Source organism: Mastomys coucha, unplaced genomic scaffold (genome assembly GCF_008632895.1).
Source record: "Mastomys coucha isolate ucsf_1 unplaced genomic scaffold, UCSF_Mcou_1 pScaffold22, whole genome shotgun sequence".
Classification (NCBI taxonomy): domain Eukaryota; kingdom Metazoa; phylum Chordata; class Mammalia; order Rodentia; family Muridae; genus Mastomys; species Mastomys coucha.
Window position 1 is genome coordinate 173,047,036 of NW_022196905.1, and position 20,301 is coordinate 173,067,336.

The following is a 20,301-nucleotide window of genomic DNA, read 5'->3' on the forward strand; positions in this document are numbered from 1 at the left end:
CTCTCTCTCTCTCTCTCTCTCTCTCTCTGCCTTTCTACAATAAATGCCTTAAAACCCAAAATAAAATAAAATAAAATAAAATAAAATAAAATAGAATTGGCATTTTAAATAAAACTGACATTGTAATCTTGGTTCTACAGCAAGCAAAATATAAAACCTTCACCCCAGGTCTGGAAGATAATTCATATAGATTACTGTCCATGTGTGCAAATGCAGAGAGTGGAGCCCAAGTCATGGTATGGAGGAATCATGTCTGGACTCACACCAAGCAATCAGAGAGAGGCAGGACCTGTCTATTAACAATCACTGTTCTGTTTTAATGGTCAATGAAATCCCTGCCACAGTCAGGATTAAATCGGGTATTTCTCTTTCCTAAAACTCCAAGCCACACTACCACTGATGTGTCAGTGAAACATCTGATGGGTACTGTTCAAAGTCAGTATTTCATGAGGTGTTGCTCTGAAATGCACTGTACACAAAGATAACACATTTACAGGGCAGGGAGTATACTGAGGAACCCCGGGCTTTGTGCACATAAGTCAAGCATTCCACCATGCACTTTGTCCCCAGCCCTCTTTTCACTTTTAATTCTGAGAGGTCTAAGTGGACCTTGACCTCTCTCTCTGTAGGTCAGCTAGATCTTTAATGTCTTCCTGCCTCAGATCTCTAGGTAACTGGGATAACAGGCCTATGGTACCAGGTTGAACTCAAAGACAAGAATTGTCAGAGATAGGGCAAAACTTCTAACACAACAGCAGAATGATTCCTAAATAACATGTTTAAAGTCCCGAGTTTGATTCCCAGCACTATGTGTGTATGTGCACACAGTCACACACACAGGAACACTGCAAGAGCATTTTGTTTAGGCTGCTAAGTGTTAGTGGACACGTTCAGTTAAGAGAGCTTTACTTGAAGGTGACAAAGACAGACAAACTTGGAAGAAGACAATGACCTGCTTGGCTCTAGATGATACAAGAACCAATGTTGTCCCTTGAGTGGACAAGACTGGATCACCTGTCACAAGTGGAGGTGGTAACAGCAGCATGTGAATCCAAGAACATCTTTTAGAAGGATTTCATTCTATCAACAGCTCCCAGAACATGGAGATGTGAATTCTAACTGTAGAAGACTGCAAATGGCTCCCTGGGAAAAGGTGCTGGCCACCATGCCTAACAACCTGAGTTAGATCACTAGATCCCATGTGATGGAGAGAGGGCCACTTTCCACAAGTTGGCCCCTGTCCACTCCACATAAGGTAGCAAGTGTTCATTTACAACTTGCAACACACACACACATACACACAGCTGCACACATACACACATGCACATACACGTGCACATGAATAAATAAATGGATGTAAAACAATATCACCCATACTTGACATTACTGAATTGAGAGATATAAAACTATGTTATTTAACATAAACATCATTCAAGCTTGTAAGAGTCATTCAATTATGATTTTAAATGTCCTGTCCTGGATTCTATCTGAACTGTTGACTAACAGGTTCATGTTTTAGCCTCATATTGACCCCCAACTGAGCTTACAAATGGCTAGGATCCAGAAATCTGCATGAAAGAATAAAAAGAGTAAAGACGTACAATTCTTTTACTTATTACCCATGATCCTCAATGTAGTATTAATGCATACTAAGAAAGTAAACTCTCCAAGTTAGAAGTGGGGTGAGGGGATGGAGAAAAAACGGAGAGACCTGATAAAAATATAACTCTGTTGAGTATATACAAACTACTACATGGTGGCTATGAAATTATATACGGTGCTACATCCAAAATAACTTCTCTTATTTTGAAGATGATACTATGTCAGTTACTATTAAAGAAGGTGACCAACTCCTCATTGTCCTCATGGATGGATGAAAGAAACCACAAGGAACCCAGAAAGGCAAGGAAGAACAGACATACTCAGTGGCAACTAGAAAACTTTCCAAGTACAGACAAACTTGAAAAGACAAAGAATTTAATGTAACATTACATAACAGTACATATACTATTTCAATAAAAGGAAGTGCTCTTCTTGTGAATGACAGTTTTCTATTAAATACCTTTCATCTGACACCTCCTAGTCTTTGGCTCTGGATGCCTTTCTTGTGACCTTACATATGAGCTGCAATTTCTTATAACTACAGTCAAGGGAAAATTTTGAAATAAATAACATATGAAACAGTTAAGTTAAACAAATATTTTCAAGAATAAAATTGGGGGATTCCTTTTTCTAAATGGCATGACTTCATTCTAATTAACTCAAGAGAAAGAGGATAAAAAAGGTACATTTTTCAACTCTGAAAGTTGTCATTGTTACTGTTCCTTCTTCTTCTTCTTCTTCTTCTTCTTCTTCTTCTTCTTCTTCTTCTTCTTCTTCTTCTTCTTCTTCTTCTTCTTCTCCTTCTCCTTCTCCTCCTCCTCCTTCTTCCTCTTCTTTCCTTCTTTCTCTCCTTTTCTTCTTTCTCCCCTTCCTCTTCTTCTTTCTCTTCTTCTTTCTCCTCCTCCTCCTCCTTGCCCCCCTCCTCCTCCCCGCTCCTCCTCCTCCTCTTCTTCTCCTTCTCCTCCTCCTCCTTCTCCTCCTCCTCCTCCTCCTCCTCCTCCTCCTTCTCCTTCTCCTTCTCCTCCTCCCCCTTCCCCTTCCCCTTCTCTTTCCCCTTCCCCTTCCCCTTCTTCCCCTTCCCCTTCCCCTTCTCCTCCTTCTTCTTCTTGTAGGATGACTGAATAAAAGCGTAATTGATACCAAGAGTATATAACACTAAGCAAAGCTCCATGGCTACAGACTATTCATTCAAACCACATAGAATGTCACTGAGATGTACTATGTTTGGGCCTGGCTAAGGTTTTGACTGGCTTCCTTAAACCTTCTTCCTGTGGAGACGTCTTGAAAGGGTTAGGGTAGAGAGATGCTCAGTGATCAAGAGCACTTGCTGTTCTTGTAGAAGACCCAGGTTCAGTTTCCAGCACCTACATCAGATAGCTTAAAACTACCTGTAACTCTAGATCCAAAAGACCCACCACCCTCTTCTGTCCTACAGAGGCATCAGGCATGCATATAGCATACACACATCTGTGTAGGCATTCACACATACACATAAATAATAAATCTTTTCTACAAACATGAACATTTTTCTAAAAATAATTTAATACTCAAATTTTATATTAAACCAAATTGAAACATAAGTTTTAAAAGTTTGAAATGTGTAGAAATTTCAACTTTCAATTTGTGAGTTCATTAAGAGAATTAATATCCAAAACATTTTCCTATATATTTTTAAATTGCATTTATTTGAAAAAACTCAAAATTGGAATTTAAGTGAATACTCTACAACTAAGCTATAGCCCAAGCTCTCAAAACTGGAATGTAGACATTCCACGTAATGACTGGCTTTAGATTTACTATGGAATAACTAAAGATATTGTATTGTACTTTATAACTATAACTTTAGACTCTAAAATTGGGACATTTCGGGTATAATGACTTGCAAACAAAAAGGTGTACTTTTAAAACAGGCTTTACCTGAACTTTCAAGTTATAAATATAGCAATCTTACAAAAATGTGTGATGGCTCAGTGGTTAAGAACACAGGTTTTGTTCTTACAGAAGACCCAAATTCAGTTCTCAGCACCCACATGGCAGCTCATAACCATCTGTAACTCCAGTTCCAGCGGTTCTGAGGTTCTGATGTCTCTTCTAACAACTAAAAATCTCCATTCGTGGGATGAACATTCACAGCCTCAGGCATATACACATAAGATTGAATAAATATATTTTAAATAATATACAAATACATATATCCATATGTATCAGGAAACACATCTTTGCTTGAGAATAAGAGAAAACTCAATGTGATGGGATAGTGTAAAAGTGAGATGACCCAAGGCCACTCTACCCTCATCCCCAGCACTGAAAGAGCAGACCAGGGCCATGTCTGTAAACTGGAGGCTAACCTAGCCTGCACATCATGTTCAGGCCAGAGAGCTCTACACACAAACACCCTGTCTAACCAAAAAATAAAAAATAAAATAAAAATTAAAAAAATAAGGATAGTGTTGGGGTGAATGGCTTTTCTAGTTTCATGCTATTCAATAAAATAAAGCCTGGGTGTTTGTTTGTTTTACCAGTTATCAATGTTCCCTAATCACACCTGAAGTACTTCTCTGTAGAAACCTGGCGATTAAGATATAACATGAAAGGGCTGGAGAGGTGGCTCAGTGATGAAGAGCACTGTGATGTTCTTCCAGAGGACCCAGGTTCAATTTTCAGCACCCACGTACAGCTCCGAGCTATCTGTAACTCCAATTCCAGGGCCTCTGACCCAGACACATACAGGAAAAACACCAAAGCACACAAAATAAAAGGAAGTGTATCATTTTAAAAAGATATACATAAAAATATACTAATAAGGTAAAAGAAGACTTACTTCCCAGTCAAAATTGCCACTTTTTTCTTCGTGTAAAAACTGCCAGTTGTCCAGTCCTGTAACTTTACAGTGACTTCATCCTCTGTGGCCATCTGAGGAGGCCAACCTACCATCTGCAGAAGTTGCTACTTCTTCAATTATCCCCTAGTGTAGCTTTCATGCATGAATTTTAATCCGATTTCATTACTAAAATTTCTAAGATACTTTCTAAGTTATCATTATCACTACATTATTTAAAATAATATATAAAGCATAAAGCCAAATTACTATAAAAAAATCTGATATTAAACTCTATGACATGTGGGGTAAAACCAGCCATGCGTGACCTATAAAACCGACAATTTCATATGGTTCAGCCTAATAACATTCCCTGACTCCAACATCATTACAGTAAATCTTGACAGCTGCCGGCACTGTCAGCTGCTTTCCTATTGGAGTAAGGAGCTGGAAAGCATTGGGACACTGTGGCAGAGCAAAGGTTATTCCTCTTATTAATATTTCCTTTCCAGCAACAAGTAATACAAACTGCATTACACTTTATAAAAGAAAATGATATGGGGATCAAGACAGATATGGCCGGCAGAGGGTGGATTCAATCCTGAACAGCCTAAAGAGATGGCTCAAAGGTTACGGCAGATTGCTGAGTTTGGTTCCCAGCATGCACTCTGGGCAGCTCACAAACATCCTTAATTCCTGCACCGAGGGATCTGATGCCCTCTCTTGGCCTCCGTGGGCACCTGCACACAAACCCACAGACACAGACACACATAATAAAAAACAAGAATAAATCTTTAAATCATCCTAAACGGGAGACCCGTAAGTAAGAGGAGTTATGGGTTTGTGTATGCCAGTATTCACGCAACAACTCTAACCTGTTTTTGGAAATGTGTATGTCAAAGCATTCTTCAATAGAACAGCCAGCCTGTGTGTCTGATGAAACAACAGAAATAAATCTGTTGGCAAATACCTTTTGTTCAGCATGGGAGCTTCCCCACACAAGTGTCCAAGGCCAGGGTGAAAACTGGTAAATATGACTCAGCTTCCTCATGAGGATCACTTGCATCTAACTGGACAGGGGCTGCCAGGAAGGTGTCAATGAGAATTAATCTGACCAAATGTGGCATCCTGGTAAGCATGAGCACTGTGAAGTCTGGGAATATCCTGACTCAGAATTCTTAAGGAATTGGAGCTACTGTCTAGTTAGGGGGAAGAGCTACTGACTAGTTGGGGCTGGGGGGAGAAATCTATCCGAGTCAGCTAACCTTGATCCAACCAAGACACTGTTCATTTTATCATTCTGCCCAGGCAGGGTACTACAAATAACTGAAAAAAGGAAAAAGCAGTTAGTTGTCTTTGGGGAATAGCAGTACAATGCTCTCAGAGCACCCTCTGGAGGCCAGAGGAAGGTGTCACTTCTAAGGGGAAGAAAGAAACCTGACCTGTCTCAAACATAAACCTAACTCCTGTCATCAAGAGGACATGAGAAATGGGCATCACTTACAGTTTGAAATTCACACGAAACCCAACCAATGCACTGCAAAATTCTCAAATAAGATGGCTACTTTGTTTTCCAAAAGCCGCCTGTATCAGCAAGCTTTCTACCTACATTCTGAATTCTTGGGGAAGCTTAATGCAGAGACATTTGTGCTTATCGTATTCCTGTGTGTACAACGATGCATGCACATGGGTGGGCAGGCATACAGAGGACAGAAGACAGTCCTCGGGGTCCGTACGGTTTTTTGTTTTTTTCAGTCTCTCACTGGCATGGAACTTGCCAGGTAGGCTGGCCATCCAGAAGACCCCTGGATCTGCCTGACTCTACCTCTCCAGTTTAACAGTGGCATGCAGACACTACCAGGCTTATTTTTAATGTGGACTCTGGAGAGCAAACTGAGTTCTTCATGCTTGCAAGATATTTTTTAATATTTATCAGAAGCAGATTTATGTGTGTTTATTCACTAACAAAATGTAGTTTTGCAAACACGGAGTATAGTGTAATCTAAATCAACAAGCTCTTAAAATTAGCTAGCTTCATATTTAATAAACAGAATGAACTATGCTAGGTAGTTTTGTTGTTGTTGTTTTGGGTTTTCTGTTATTTTTGTTTTTCCTGACACCTCACATCTTCTAAAGCAACAAACAGTGACATCTATTGGTATTTTGGTAGCTCCCTTTTTGTTTTTTCATTTCAGCCAATTAAAACTCTTACAGATACAAAACCAGTAGGATGGGAAGAAATACCACTTGATGCTTTAGGGAAAGTTAGCTTTATGCATATTAACAGTATACTTAGTAGGTATATTTTCCCTTGGTAAAAATAAAGTAAAATAACACAATTTAATTTTTTTCTTCTCCTTCTATTTGTCAAGGGTCAGTGTTTGAGGGTTAACCAATCAAGAGAAGTGCAGTTATCACTTCTTGGAGCAAATTTGATAACACACCCCCCCCCCCAAAAAATACTGACAACACGTTGTGATTTCTTCTCTTGTGACTGAAGCGAGAAAACTATCAGCATTGTTAAATTCCAACTTATCTTGTTTCTTTGGTAAAAATTAATCTGTCTGGTAAGAAACACTTCTATTCCCTGAACCTAAAACTTGACATACAATCATTCTAGTGAGGCTGGAAAAGGGGCAAACACTGAGCAATGTGGATTTATTGTATTGCTTGTTTTGCTTCTATTTCAAAATACCTGCACCAGGATGTATGAACTTTACATTGTCACTCCTGGTAAAGATAGCAAAGTACATGTTGATGTACTTTGTGTTTTAGTGGCTGTAATTTATGCAAGTCTCAAGAGAGAAGACTACATATTCTATACTACAAAAGGAGGTTTGAACAGCAACTCTTAAAGCATTGCCAGAAAAGGAATCAGGTTTCAAAGTCTTGCAGCTTGAAACCTCAACATGTTCCTGCCAGATAAAATCCTGCTGCACCTCAGTCTACTTTCAATATTTAGATTGAGCTCGGCAATGTTTTCATAATACATGTATGCAGTTATGAAACTTGATGTACTTACTTTTCTCTATCTTTACAGGTACTGCATATTAATATTTATATCTACTCTAACCTGAGGTCAGCATTGGGTTTTCCTTCCCATAAAAGGAAAATTCTGAAAATTATGTCACATAGCCTTGCAAACAATCGCTTCCTCGAGTAATCTGATAAAGAGAGCTTGTATTTACTGTGTACTGATTCCCTGGTGGGCGAGAGTCAGCATGCTTTCCTGGGTTATCTTGTTCACACTCCAGAGAGTTAGGAATTATCTCCACTTTACAAAAAAAAAAAAAAAAAAAAAAAAAGGAAACTTAGGTACAGAAAGATTAAGTAATTTTCCCATGAATTTACAGCTAACGGGGGTTTGGTGATGCTAGAAGTTACATCCAAGCAGTCTGTCTAGAGAACTAAGGGCTAGGATTTAGTTCTGCCTAATATTAGGACGCTTTTGTATCTTCTGTTTTAAAAATGATATCATATACAATGCATGTAATACACTGCCTGGAACATTGATAGTATCACCCTTAATTAATGAACAGTAATCTTCATTGCTCTAAATAGAAAAGGACTGAGGATACTGGAAACATATTTACTGTTCAGATGATGGCCCAAGACTTTCTGATATGATATCTACATATACACATGCATATATAAGCATGTATACACATGTGCATATATACAGACGCATGTGCATATATTAAGCACATATATGTTCTCCTCATTCTCATTAGTGCCATTATCATTCTGTAAATATTAAAACAGTATCCACGCTTCCTTCCTTCACTCTTCCTGCTTTCTTTTTTACTTCTTCATAACAAGTCCCATTTTGTTCTGTAAATAATCTTTAATGTTTTTAATAATTACATAATGTAAGCAGTTACAAGTAACCAGGTTGAAACAGATCACTGGACATTCCTTCGCCTTCTGTAAACACAGACTGCCCTGTTAGTGACAGGGCACTTTATTTCCAAGAATGTTTACAGGCACTTCAGCCTTTGGAGCCATTTAGTTAAGGAAACAGGTGGATGATATCATCTGAGGCGTGCACAGCCTGCCTCTAACTATTAGTGGTACTAAGTTTCTTAAGTTTTTCCACTCACAAATACCCCTTCCACCAAGCATGAAAAAAATAGCACATAATAGTTCTAGATCTAAAACAGGTACAGTAACAGATTTGTTACAGGTCATTTAAGAGTCAAAAGAGTACCGAAAAGAATGCTGTACAGAATATGAAAAACATCAGCAATCTTAAGGAAGGTCTCAAGTCAACCGGTAAATTGACAGGATAAAAAGAAAAACTGGATTTGTCATTAAGGACATCCTGGGACCCTCCATACATGGATCTGTGACACAAAGCACAGGATTTTGCTGAGGTTGCTTATTTTATGCAAAGAAGAATCTATGACCTCAAGGACGTGGGACCTATGATAGCCATCATTACAGAGGAGATAATTCTATTGAACATCTGGAGCTCCAACAGTGTGCAGTTCAGTATTTTGTTAATTTCATCAAAATGCAGATAGGAAAACATAGCCAGGTCTGTATGACCCAGGTATAACTAGACCTGTCAATACAGCAGATTAAAAAGTCTTTTTCTCCTGAAGAGTTCCCACCAACGCGCCTATGCATATGATCAAGTACATGGCAGGGCTAAGTATCCTCAGTTATCTTCGCTGTGGTAAAGCTGATGTGATAAAGCACAGGACTGCATCACCAGGGACACGCATAGCACTTCAATGGTTGTCTTTAAGGAAAGGTTGACACTGAAGGTCACCAACCCGGGAACAATTCAAGAGATGGTTGTCCTTGTAAATCCTAAATTTGGCTACATGGCAAATGTGAAGGCTATTGATGATTCCATGGACCCATAGGCCAAAGGAAAGATCCGGAACGAGGATGGTTTTACCCCACATATCAGTCGGGCAATTAGCTACTCACCTTCTTCAGTAAGGAAAATCAGACCGAACTTACCATTAGACAAAGCAAAGGCAGAAACAGCGCTACCCTAGGCAGCACTATCTAATAATGCCCTGTATTTCTACATAATGCAAGTTTCAAGGGGACCATTTGCAAATCAAATGAATAAATACTCTTAATCTGGTTTAATCTGTTGACAGTGTCCAAAAGGGAGTAAAAACTTATATAGAGGGAGCAAAGTGTCTCTCGGTTCAGCCCCCCCCCCAATCATCTCATGACAGGAAACAAACTAAAAATCGATCCCACAGACAACTTCATCCCAGTTATTTTCTGGGAAAGTGTGAAAAAAATATATCATTCCGTCTGGTTTAGAGAGAGTCATAGCGGTGGGACTACAAAGACTCAAGGGAGCCAAGCAAAGAAACTCTAGCCTTCTCTGAGAACATTAGGCAGTCCTGAGACAGATGCCCACCTGGTGAGTGAGGGCTGCAGGCAACCCTGAGACATTTCCTACCCTCTTCTTACCTGAGCCACTGCCTTCACTAAAACATCTGAGGTATGTTGTAGACTTGAGCCTTTGATGAGAGATAAGATTGCCGCGGAAAGGGATGCTAGTCAGACCACCACCCCACCTTAAATCAGGAGAGCATCTAAGACAGTTCTCAACCCTTAAAATGCTCGAACCCTTTAACTCCGTTCTCCAAACCACAAAATTATTTTGTTGCTACTTAGCAACTGTGTGATTTTGCTATTGTTATGCGTCTCCCGTATGAAAGGGTCCTTTGGCCCACCAAGGGGGTCGCGACCCACAGGTTGAGAACCACCGATCGAAGCAGCCTGCGCAAGCATTTGAAGTAAATAAAAGCTACAAGTGGTGACAAGGGAAACAGAAAGTTCTTTTTACAGATCTGGGTCTCTTTAACATACTACGATGACATTAATCTAGGTCCCCGTTTCATACTTTGTTGAGTACAATGTTGTAGTTAATCTCCAAAATATACAATAAATATTAGGAAAACACCCGTCTACCTTCAGCAAGGCTCATGTGGGGGGAATTAAGGTGAAACTGATCAGCAGTGTCTTTTATGCAGGCACAAGAACGAACGGCCAGTGGCTAAACAATTACTCTCTGTTCAGTTTCTGTTTTGTTCTAAACCTTGCTTAGGGTCTCTGCCAACAAGCCAGGTTCTGAAACGCTGAGCGAATCCTAGGAGCGTACTAAGCAAAAGCGGTTTGTTCTCTTCCTGCTCGGAGCAGATTCCTCTGCTTATCTCCTTTCGGCACAGACTGCACAAGTGTGGCTAATCTCCCAGAAGTACTTCATAATGTGTGTTGGGATGCTCTAAGAGACACAAGGCATCCAAATCAACCAGAGAGGACTGCAGAGGGAGGGGAAAGACCCTCTCACGCGCCATTCCGGAAGCATCTATTTAGCTACTCTTTGACAAGTTTTGGTCATAGGTAACCTTTCATGCCTCCTCTGACCAAGTTAGTGCAATAGCCTTTCCTAGGGATGTCTAGGGTGGCACTGTCATTGACATTGAGCTCTTCTGATGGTGGATGAAAAACTACGGGTAACAAAAAAACCTTAACCCTCCTCCCACCTCTCTTTTCATTTTCTATATAACCAGTCAGCAATGGGGTTCAAAAGTTGGGGTAAATTGTTCCTTTCTGACATCTTTCGGGAAACTAAACTAGTCAGTCATCTTTATCAGGGTAGCCCTGAAAACTTGAATAGCTAAAACCAAATGTACTCAGAGCCGACCTGAATCTTGGCACCGGGTCGGGTTCTGCGTGCTTCGCTGACCTTTAGGAATCCCTCTCAGCTGCTCTGGGTTTCCCTATCGCCGCCCGCAATCTGGGCGATCCAAGGCTCGCACCGCGGCTGTCCACCGCTTCCCTCCGCCCACCGCGCGGACGCTCGGGCCCCCACGCCACCCTTTCCCCGACCACCCTCTGCGCAGCCCCGGCCCACGCGGCAGGACGCAGGCTCTCGGACCCCGAGCCGGTTCCCGCTTCTCTCGCTAGAGGGCAGACGGGGCCCACGCAAAGCCCCCGGGCCGCAGGGCACGCGCAGCCAGGAGAGATCCCGCAATCGGAGCCGCACTCCCGGGCTGGACTCCGCGACCAACGCGGGGCCGGAGAGCAGAGCCCGGGAGCGCGGCGCACGGCGGACCCGGAGGGCCCGGGAGGGACAGCCAGCAGGCTCAGGGAGCGCGCTGCGCACGGTCACCAGGTAGAGGCGGCGCCCGCACGGCAGCTCCGGGACCCGGTCGGGCGCCTAGAGAGCAGCGCGGGGACACACCGGACAGGGCTAGGTGTCCGCCTGGGAGCGACGGAGCGGCTTGGCACTCACCTGGGCTCGGGTCGCCCTCGGAGGGCGCGAGCTTCCCGCGGGATCCCCGGTCCTTCTTCTTGCCCTTCCCTTTGCCTCTGCCTTCTTTGCGCTCGGACATCTCGCCGAAGATGAGCGCTCTACGAGGACCCGGCTGGGCTACGGTGACGCGCGACAAGTTTGGTCCAAGGGCTTGCAGGAAAGTTTGTCCCCCGGAGCGAAGAGCTAGCGGCCGGGCTGTGCGGGGGCGTCGCTTGTCGCCTGCAGGGAGCGAAGTGGACTCGATCACCTGCGGCGTCTGCTCCGTCTGGGGGTGTCTCGGGGCTACTCTTGTGTCCCAGGGACCGCCGCTGCCGGCTCTGGAGTGGCCTCGCTCCGGTGGCCTGTCTCGCTCCCTTACAGCCAGACGAGGGAAAGGTGCTCACAGTCCGGTCTGGGCTCGCACCTCCCGGCAGCTGCGGCTGCTGCGCTGCGCTCCACTCCTGCTGCCCGCGCGGCCCGGAGTTCCCACAAGTTTTGGGGAAGTCCTAGCCGGCTCTTTTTCAATTGCCCGCAGGTTGGACGCAGGCGCCTCCTTCGCACCCTCCCCTTGCCTCGCCCCCTCCCTCTTCCCCACCACACCCCCACCCGAGGCGCAGACACGCCACCGGGAGGAGCCTGAGCTAGGCGATCGCGGCTCAGCCCCTTTCTTCTGGCAGCCGGGCCAGCCTGGGGGCGGCCGAGCCCAGCGGCTGCCTGGAACTCCCGACAGGGGTCGCTGGAAGCTGCGCTGACAAAGTCGCAGCAGCCGCGGGACCGAACCGAGCAGCTTGCCTGGAGAGGCCAGAAAGGGATCCTGGTGCTCCCAGTCCCTGACAGTCTGGGGAGCTGATCCAAGCCTTGAAAAGTGGTGTGTGTGTGTGTGTGTGTGTGTGTGTGTGTGTGTGTGTGTGTGTGTGTGTGTGTGTGTGTGTGTGTGGTGGGGTGGAGGGGTGGGGGGAGATGGAGAAAAGTTTGCAACTGTAACACCTGCTCCACAATGAAGCTCTGGAGACCTGGAGCCCTGGGGAGGGGGAGGAACAGTGGCCAGTTCCCAGAAGGGTTCAGAGTTCATTTCTCTGTCGCTTTAGAGAAGTTTCCCTCCGGCACCAAGGGCGAAGGTGCAGTCTGGGGTGGAGGGGGAGTTTGAGGTACCCAGGAAGGGTTCTGTGTACTTCAAGCATGAACAGCTTGCACGTCGTACATCTGCCACTTGAGTATGTGTCTGCCTTCCTGTGCTTAATTGCATGACTATTGGATTTCCCATCTCCATTTAAAAAAAAATACTCTAGCTTCGTCTCTCTTATTACAACTTAATTTCCAAAAGAACTGAGGAGCCATAGTTCACCATAGACAGTAACATATCTAAGGTGTGTGTGGGTACAAGTCAGATCGGCGAGTGGGGGGAGTGAGTTGGGACCTTAGAACTATGGTGTAGTCCAGACCCCTAGTTCATTAATACCAGCACACACACCCCCGACACACACACCCCCATTAGACTTTGCTGAGTGAATCCCAGTTTTCCTGTATCCAGGTGAAGAACTCTAAGGTGCAGTCAGAGGCCAGAGTAATCTGCACCAAGGAGTGATTCACAATGGTCTCTGCTTTGAGACGCTGTCAACAACACACTCAGTTGTGGCCAACTTAGCCTGCTCTTTTACGATGGTATAAAGTTGTGGTCAAGAAACGGCTCACACCAACGATCAATATTCTACAGCTATCCCACTTTCAGGGTAATTTGGCTCCTTCCTTTTCACTTCCTGGAGTTAATGCTAACTTGCAGTCTGCAGCTTTCTCTGTGTTCTCCAGCTGCCACGATTTAAATAAAGGTGAAATCCAGAGTACCCTTTTCATACATGGGTGGGAAGGGAAATGGGCAAGATGTTCATTTTAAGTCGTCTTACGAATCATTCTTATCCTACTTTAATTTTCACGGGAGTAAGAATCAAACCCTGCATTCGCATTCGTTAAGATACCTCAACAGTCCTGGCATCATTCTTTATTCTTAAACCTTTAGTGTCCAGACATCTTGATAGCTTTCCAGCAAATACCACATACCAACCTCCCTGTGCCAAACAAACAGCAGAACCCCAGGAAAGATTAGGACTCTGAGAGGCACTGTAGCGGGCGGTTCAGGGAGAAGGAAAAGTGGCCCCAGTGCCGGCTGGACTAACTCCACTTTCCCAGGAGGGGCCACTGCTCAGCCAGCAAGGAGCAGCGGCAGCAAGCCGCTGACAGCAGAAACCCTTTCGTTTCTGAGGGTATTTATCTGGAGGATGTGAGGCAGTTAGAGAGCTCAAGATTTACTAACCACGTGTTGTCAAACATCAGCATTTTAGAATCAAAGGACTGAAAACAAACTTGCATCTTGGAACTTAAAAAATAAGTGTAAGATCTCCCCAAATACGGGGGTAATCAAAACCCAAGGCTACAGGAACACCATCTTCTATCTCTTCTTCTGGAGTCTAGATACTGACTTCCCAGAACACCTTCTTAGTGGTGGGAGTGTCTCCATGAGGATAAAAGGAGTCTACACTTCCTGAAATTTTCTGTTTGAATAAAACCTCTGTGATAGGTGGCAAACCTCCAAACTATTTTACCAAGAAAAGTGACTGATACTCCAGGATGAGGCAAGAGTCCCACCAGGGGCCTTAAAGCCAGCCTGAGCTGCAAAGGGAGACTGTCTCCATTAAAGAAGAAAAACGGCAAACAACACAAACCAAAAATGTTACAAAATAACTAGTTAAATAGAACATATTAAATGTTAGCTTAATCAAAACATTTCAAAGTGAAATAAGTGCGTGATCTTAATGAGTTTGTTAGGTTTTGTTCAGCTCCTAGAACAGGGATCATAGATGACTTGCCAGCTACTAACTTACACACCAAAGTGTCAACATATGTCAACTGGCGGAAGAGTAAGAAGTTATGTAATCACTCTGAGAAATGAAGGTGAGCTGTAGGGGTCCTCAAAAAAACGGCAGCTTGAAGAAGTGCCATTGCTGACCACTGCAGTTTTCTACTTCAAGACTTGCCTTTGAAAAACTCATAGGATCTATGAAGCTGGTTGAATATGTTCTTTAATAATCCCTTTCTATTCTAGTCCCCAAAAAATAAAGGAAAAAAAAAACAAAATGAAAAAGTACTAATGTGATTTCTTTTTTTTCTTTTTGTTTTTTTTCAAAATGTACGTTTCTGATAGGAATGAAAACTAAACTTGAACCTCTGCTGATAGATATTTTGTTTTTTAAAATAAAATAACAAAGATTTACTTTTGAATAAATAAAATAACAAAGATTGTTTTTTTAAAATCTTTTGTGACAAGGTCGATGCTGATAGCACATGAATTAACAAAGATTTACTTTTGAATAAACAAAATAACAAAGATTGTCTTTTAAAATCTTTTGTGACAAGGTTGATGCTGATAGCACATGAATTAATGAAAGGAAGCACTCCAAGACTCAAGTCCAGATCTGTGTGATTCATTCATTTATCAAGCATTTCCTGAAGAAATCCTGGACAGTGGAAGAACACAAATATTGTCTTGATTCATGGAAAACTAAAATCTTGTGAGAAACACATGCAGAATAAGTATCCAACTCAGCAAGGCTACATACATTTTTCTAAAACCTGAAGCTCATAAAATTTGGGAAAACTTTTGGAAGAAAAATAATACAATAATGCAAATTTAGAAATACAGATTTGTAATAGAAATGGAAGTCAGAGTGTATGCTTCAGCATGAGAAGCTCCGGGCTAAGTCCTCACATGCAGGAACATACCAATAATGTAGGCACAAGAACACTAAGGAGGATTCTGACCGAACACAGGCCTTGAAAAGTCATTAGCTTTATGACAAAGTCACCTCTACTCACTTCAAGTATATTCTGTGATCTCTACTACTATAGTAATACTAATGGTATAAGGCAATTACATACTTAGAGGTTAGGTAATCCTTTCACTATCATCGTACACACTATCCCTATAAATAACACATAATCAAAAACGCATGCAAAACTGAGTGGCGTGAAAATGGCCCCTGTACCAGAGGAATGTGAGTAGAGAGCCTGGGTAATTCAAGTTTTATAAACAAAGTCCTTCTGAAACATATGGTACCCTAGCAAAAACTGAGGCAATCCCTCCATTACATTTAGCAAACAATGAATAGAACCACTAATTAATCGCATTCTGTCTGCTGTGAAGCAAATCCATCGTATACCAAAATTGTGAATTTATGATCTCAGACATTCTAAAAAGGATGGATAGGTGGTCCTGCTCGTGTGACTTGGACAGTTAGGACATGCTGATAATCACCTTTATTTGTCATTGTTATTAATGATGATTATTTATGAGTAATAATAATAATCTTATGATCCACAACTTGAATAGATGATGCAGCTAATATTCGTGTTTATTCACATTCCTCCCCAAACCTTGCTCTGTTTCTTTCTTTTGCCATCTCAGGAACTGGACTTAGGTCATTACACATTAGACAAGTGTTATCACTGAGCTAAATTCCAAACTGTCCTTCTTTTCTTTTGTAAATTTAGCTGGTAACATATCTCTTTGGTGATAAGGCAAACGTCTAAGACAGTGTTTTTGAAAACGCTTTAATTCCCTTTGAGAAAAGCTTGCACCTGTCTGCGTTTACTTTCTCTTGCTGACATGAAACCCTGGCGGTACTCAGAGGGAGGAATGACCTTACGTGGCTGACACATCCCAGCACAGTCTATCACAGAGGAAAGCTGGGGCAGGAGCTTGGAGGTGGGGACACATTTTGCAATCCCTAAATAACAATTCTCCCAGATTTTAATCATTTTTGTGAAATATTTAATAATCTGCCCCTACTAGGGTATGCATATCCCTGAGGACAGACTATATTCAATCTTGTCTAACATTGCATGTATCTAAGCCAGTATGTAGTTTGTTAACTAGTGAACAAATTAAGACCAATACAATTTCTCTCCCACATCCCATAAGACTACAAGGCGCATTTGTGTATGTACCTCTCAATCTTATTTTAAATAGTAGTTATGCATATAATTATCAAGCATAGCATTTTGCAGTAATTTCTCTTAAAATAATCTATTGGTTGATTGATTTTCATTTATTACAGTGCTGGGGTTGTAACCCAATATACTTGCATATAGTAGAAAAGCCCTCTACATATCCAACAAAAGGAAGCCTTTTAAAAACAAATCGAAAAATAAAAATCTTGGTCTGGAGACTTAGCACAGCAGCTAAGAATGCTTGGTGCTCTTGCAGAGGACTGACTTCAATTCCCAACACACAGGATGATTCACAACCACCTGCAGCTCCCACCCCAGAGAATCTGATGGCCTCCTCTGACCTCTGTGGGCACAAGGAGTACTCATACCCATAAAATAACAAATCAATATATAGGAAGAATTCAAAAAATAAAAAGGCAAAAATCCTCACGTATCTCTCCAATCTCTAGCAGGTGAGAAGGTGGCTTCCATAGAGTCACAAAACGTCAAGGTGTTTTCTTTAAGTCGTCTTTGTGAGTTTCACCTGTGTGGTACACTTCCTGGCTTGGTTTATTCTCTTGGTCCTAATCTAAAATCACAGCATAGTGAGCAGGCTGTATGACCTCTCCTTGCTCCAAGCCTGGAATATACAGTTTCTCTCTCCACCAGGTTGTTTCTCACTCCACACAACAGTGGTCTAGATGCCTCCATCCCATCACTGAAACAAGTGGCACTCCCTCCGCCTTGAAACCAGCTTGGTTCAGCTGTTGCCCACTGTCCATATTCAGGCAGCAGATAAAAATGGGTTTCTCTGTGCATTCTTATAGCTCAGCCTCTGTGTGCACTGATATATATCCAAGAGAGAAATCAGATGCCTGGATGGCTTTTAAACATCAGCCCGCAAGATCCTCTCCAAAGGTAACATTTTTTCCTTTGAAATACACTTTCTCGTGACTGGGAAAAGAGTCCTCCCTATTAAACTTATAATGACACTAAAATATAAATTAAATGCTGTGAGTGATGAATTAGTATGTCAAATATTTGAACAGCAAGAGTAATTTAGCAGGTCAATTCCTTTCTGTAGGTTCCATAAAAGACACCTGGTAGGAAGCATTTGAAAACAGATTATAGGAAATTACTTCAAAATGTCATTAGAATAGCTAGGCTCCATGGGATAAAGAGCTGACCCACACTATTCCACTTCTGGCCCAGGCAAGGAATAATACCACAAATATTTTTGCCTCTTTCACACATAATTTGAGGTTTCTAACTAAAACCTATGAAAATGGCCCTTCTGTGTTTCAGTGTCTCCTGGGCCCAATGCTTCAAATATCTGACTTGCTGAGGGATGGTTAGCTCCCAGCTGAGCCAAGAGTGAAGTTCTCAGTGGAATGTTCCAGTCATCTCCAGCCTGGATCTAGGCCTGGAAGTCAGTGAACTCCACAACAGACCAACTTTCAACACTCTGTATGTAGGGAATTCTTCTGTGTGGGTATATTAAAAACGTGTATGTCTTTCAAACCCCCTTCATTTGGGAAAAGAATTTTACAAGTATTAACAACAAGGAGGTAAGCTATCTCTTACAGGTGATTTAGTAATGCAATTAACCAACTTGACAGAAACCAAATGAACGCCCAGAAACACAGAAAAGAAAGAGAAGCGAGTACAAAAACCAATGAACAACCACACAGAAGATAATATTCATATGGAAAGTATTACAGTGTCATCTTCTCTGCTTGATCATAAAGACTGAGTTTGTTCCAACTCATCCCCGAAGATACAAGATGAAATCCCCCATTCACTGGTGCATATATTAGGTGTGCGTGTGTGCTTGTATATGTATGTGTGTGTGTGTCTGTGTGTGTGCGCGCACGTGTGGCGAGTGTGTTGCAAAACCAGGGCTAGTTTGGGTCGGTCTCAAAGGTATGAGTCTCACAGGACTAAAATCATCTGGGTGTATGGGTATAATGTTTTCTGGGATCCCAAGATAGTGTAGTACAATCTGGAGAGCCAAAGAAATGTCACTGAAAAAATACTAATTTTGAACATGTTCTTGTGCAGTCATTTGAATAACTAAGAGTAAGTAAGCCTTCGGATTTCTACATATTGGATATTATCATAGGTGAGACTAAAACTTACTGTGCCTTATAACCAAGGTCAAGGCTGGGCATGCAGTTAAGTGGCAGAGTGCTTGCCCTACCATGTACAAATCCCTAGCAACACACACACACACACACACACACACACACACACACACACTTTCAGGAACAGCGCATGCTGAGTCAGCATTTTCCTGGGCTTTATATTAAACATGTCTGTATTATGGGGGTTATGGGTTTGGTTCTACGCGGCTCTCCCATGTATGGAACATAACTGACAGCCTATGTTAATTCACTTGAGAAATGTCCGTTTTTCCTCTAGTCTCTATGTCTTTTTTATTAAAGCATTGCCAAGGGACTCTGCTCCTCCTCCTGAGCACTTGTTCTGCCCACTGTGGTACCAGGTCACCCTGGATCCCCATCTTCTCCATGAATGTTATCTTTTTTTGTTACAAGCTTCATTCTGTAACAGGACAATGTTTTTTGAGCCTTTCCTCTCACACCAAACATTCTTAGTTCTTGCTTTTTTATGCCCTCGTGGAATCCATTGCTGGCTTCTCCTCCCTTGAGTAATCTGATCCGTACTCAGACCGTGTTTGACTTCCTCCTGCCTGGACAGGCTGCTCTGTATCCACTCATTTCCAGTTGTCATCCATGGGACGTCGGAGAGTAGCTCATGAAAATTCTCCTTGTCTCTTTCGCTAAGATTTTTATTTTCCCACTTTTATGCATGCTGGCCCGTGGCCTGCTATTTGAAATGCTTTTCTTCTTAACTACATTCTAATCCTATAAAATGCCCCTCACTGTCATGAGCTCAAATGTTAATCCACAAATGTGTATCTACTGCTCTAAATTCTGTCTGGATTCCAAGACTCTCTTTCTTTCTTTCTTTCTTCCTTCCTTTCTTTCTTTCTTTCTTTCTTTCTTTCTTTCTTTCTTTCTTTCTTTCTTTCTTTCTTTCTTTCTTTCTCTTTTTTTTAATTTAATGTGCCTTGGTGCTTTGTCCACATGTTTTATGTCTGGGTGAGGGTGTCAGATCTTGGAGTTACAGACAGGGATGAGCTGCAGTGTGGGTGCTGGGATTCGAACCTGGGATCTCTGGAAGAGCACTCGCTGCTCTTAACTGTTGAGCTATCTCTCTAGCTCCCCTCATCCCACGACTGCATTTCCAGCTATTTCAAACTAGACACATCCGAAATGCAAGGCTAAATTTAACTGTTCAGAAACAGCTCCCATTTTTCTCCTTACATCTCGCTTCTCCTGACTACATGGAGACATTTGGTGTCCCAGTCCCTGGCCATTCACCTGTGGAGCAACTCAGTACCCTCTCTTTCCCTCCCCTTCCATTTCCATCACCCCCTCTCTCCACCCCTCCCTCCCTTCCCTCTCATCTTTTTTTTCTCTGCCTCTCCCTTTCTCTGGACCCTCTGGCATTCTTGACCTGAATTTGGAAGTTCTCCATTTTTACTCCTGTGATTTCAGTTCTCAAAGCCAGCTATTCTTCCTCCTGCAACCAGAGTTAATCTTCT

At 42.4% G+C, this 20,301-nt stretch overlaps 1 protein-coding gene across 10 annotated transcripts in view; it reads right to left on the minus strand.

Annotated features, from left to right (window-relative positions):
* Nrg1 (neuregulin 1) overlaps nucleotides 1-20,301 on the minus strand; it is a 1,068,405-nt gene that overhangs the window by 184,464 nt on the left and 863,640 nt on the right. For 2 of the 10 annotated variants that reach the window (XM_031339501.1, XM_031339490.1), the window contains exon 1: nucleotides 11,694-12,235. The exons of 5 other annotated variants lie outside the window; for them this stretch is intronic. In XM_031339501.1, the coding sequence (XP_031195361.1) occupies nucleotides 11,694-11,793 (100 nt within the window). In that variant the 5' untranslated portion in view covers nucleotides 11,794-12,235. Of the gene's footprint in view, nucleotides 1-11,693; nucleotides 12,236-20,301 lie in introns of those variants that run through there. 3 more of the 10 variants (XM_031339493.1, XM_031339491.1, XM_031339488.1) reach the window with 2 other exon arrangements.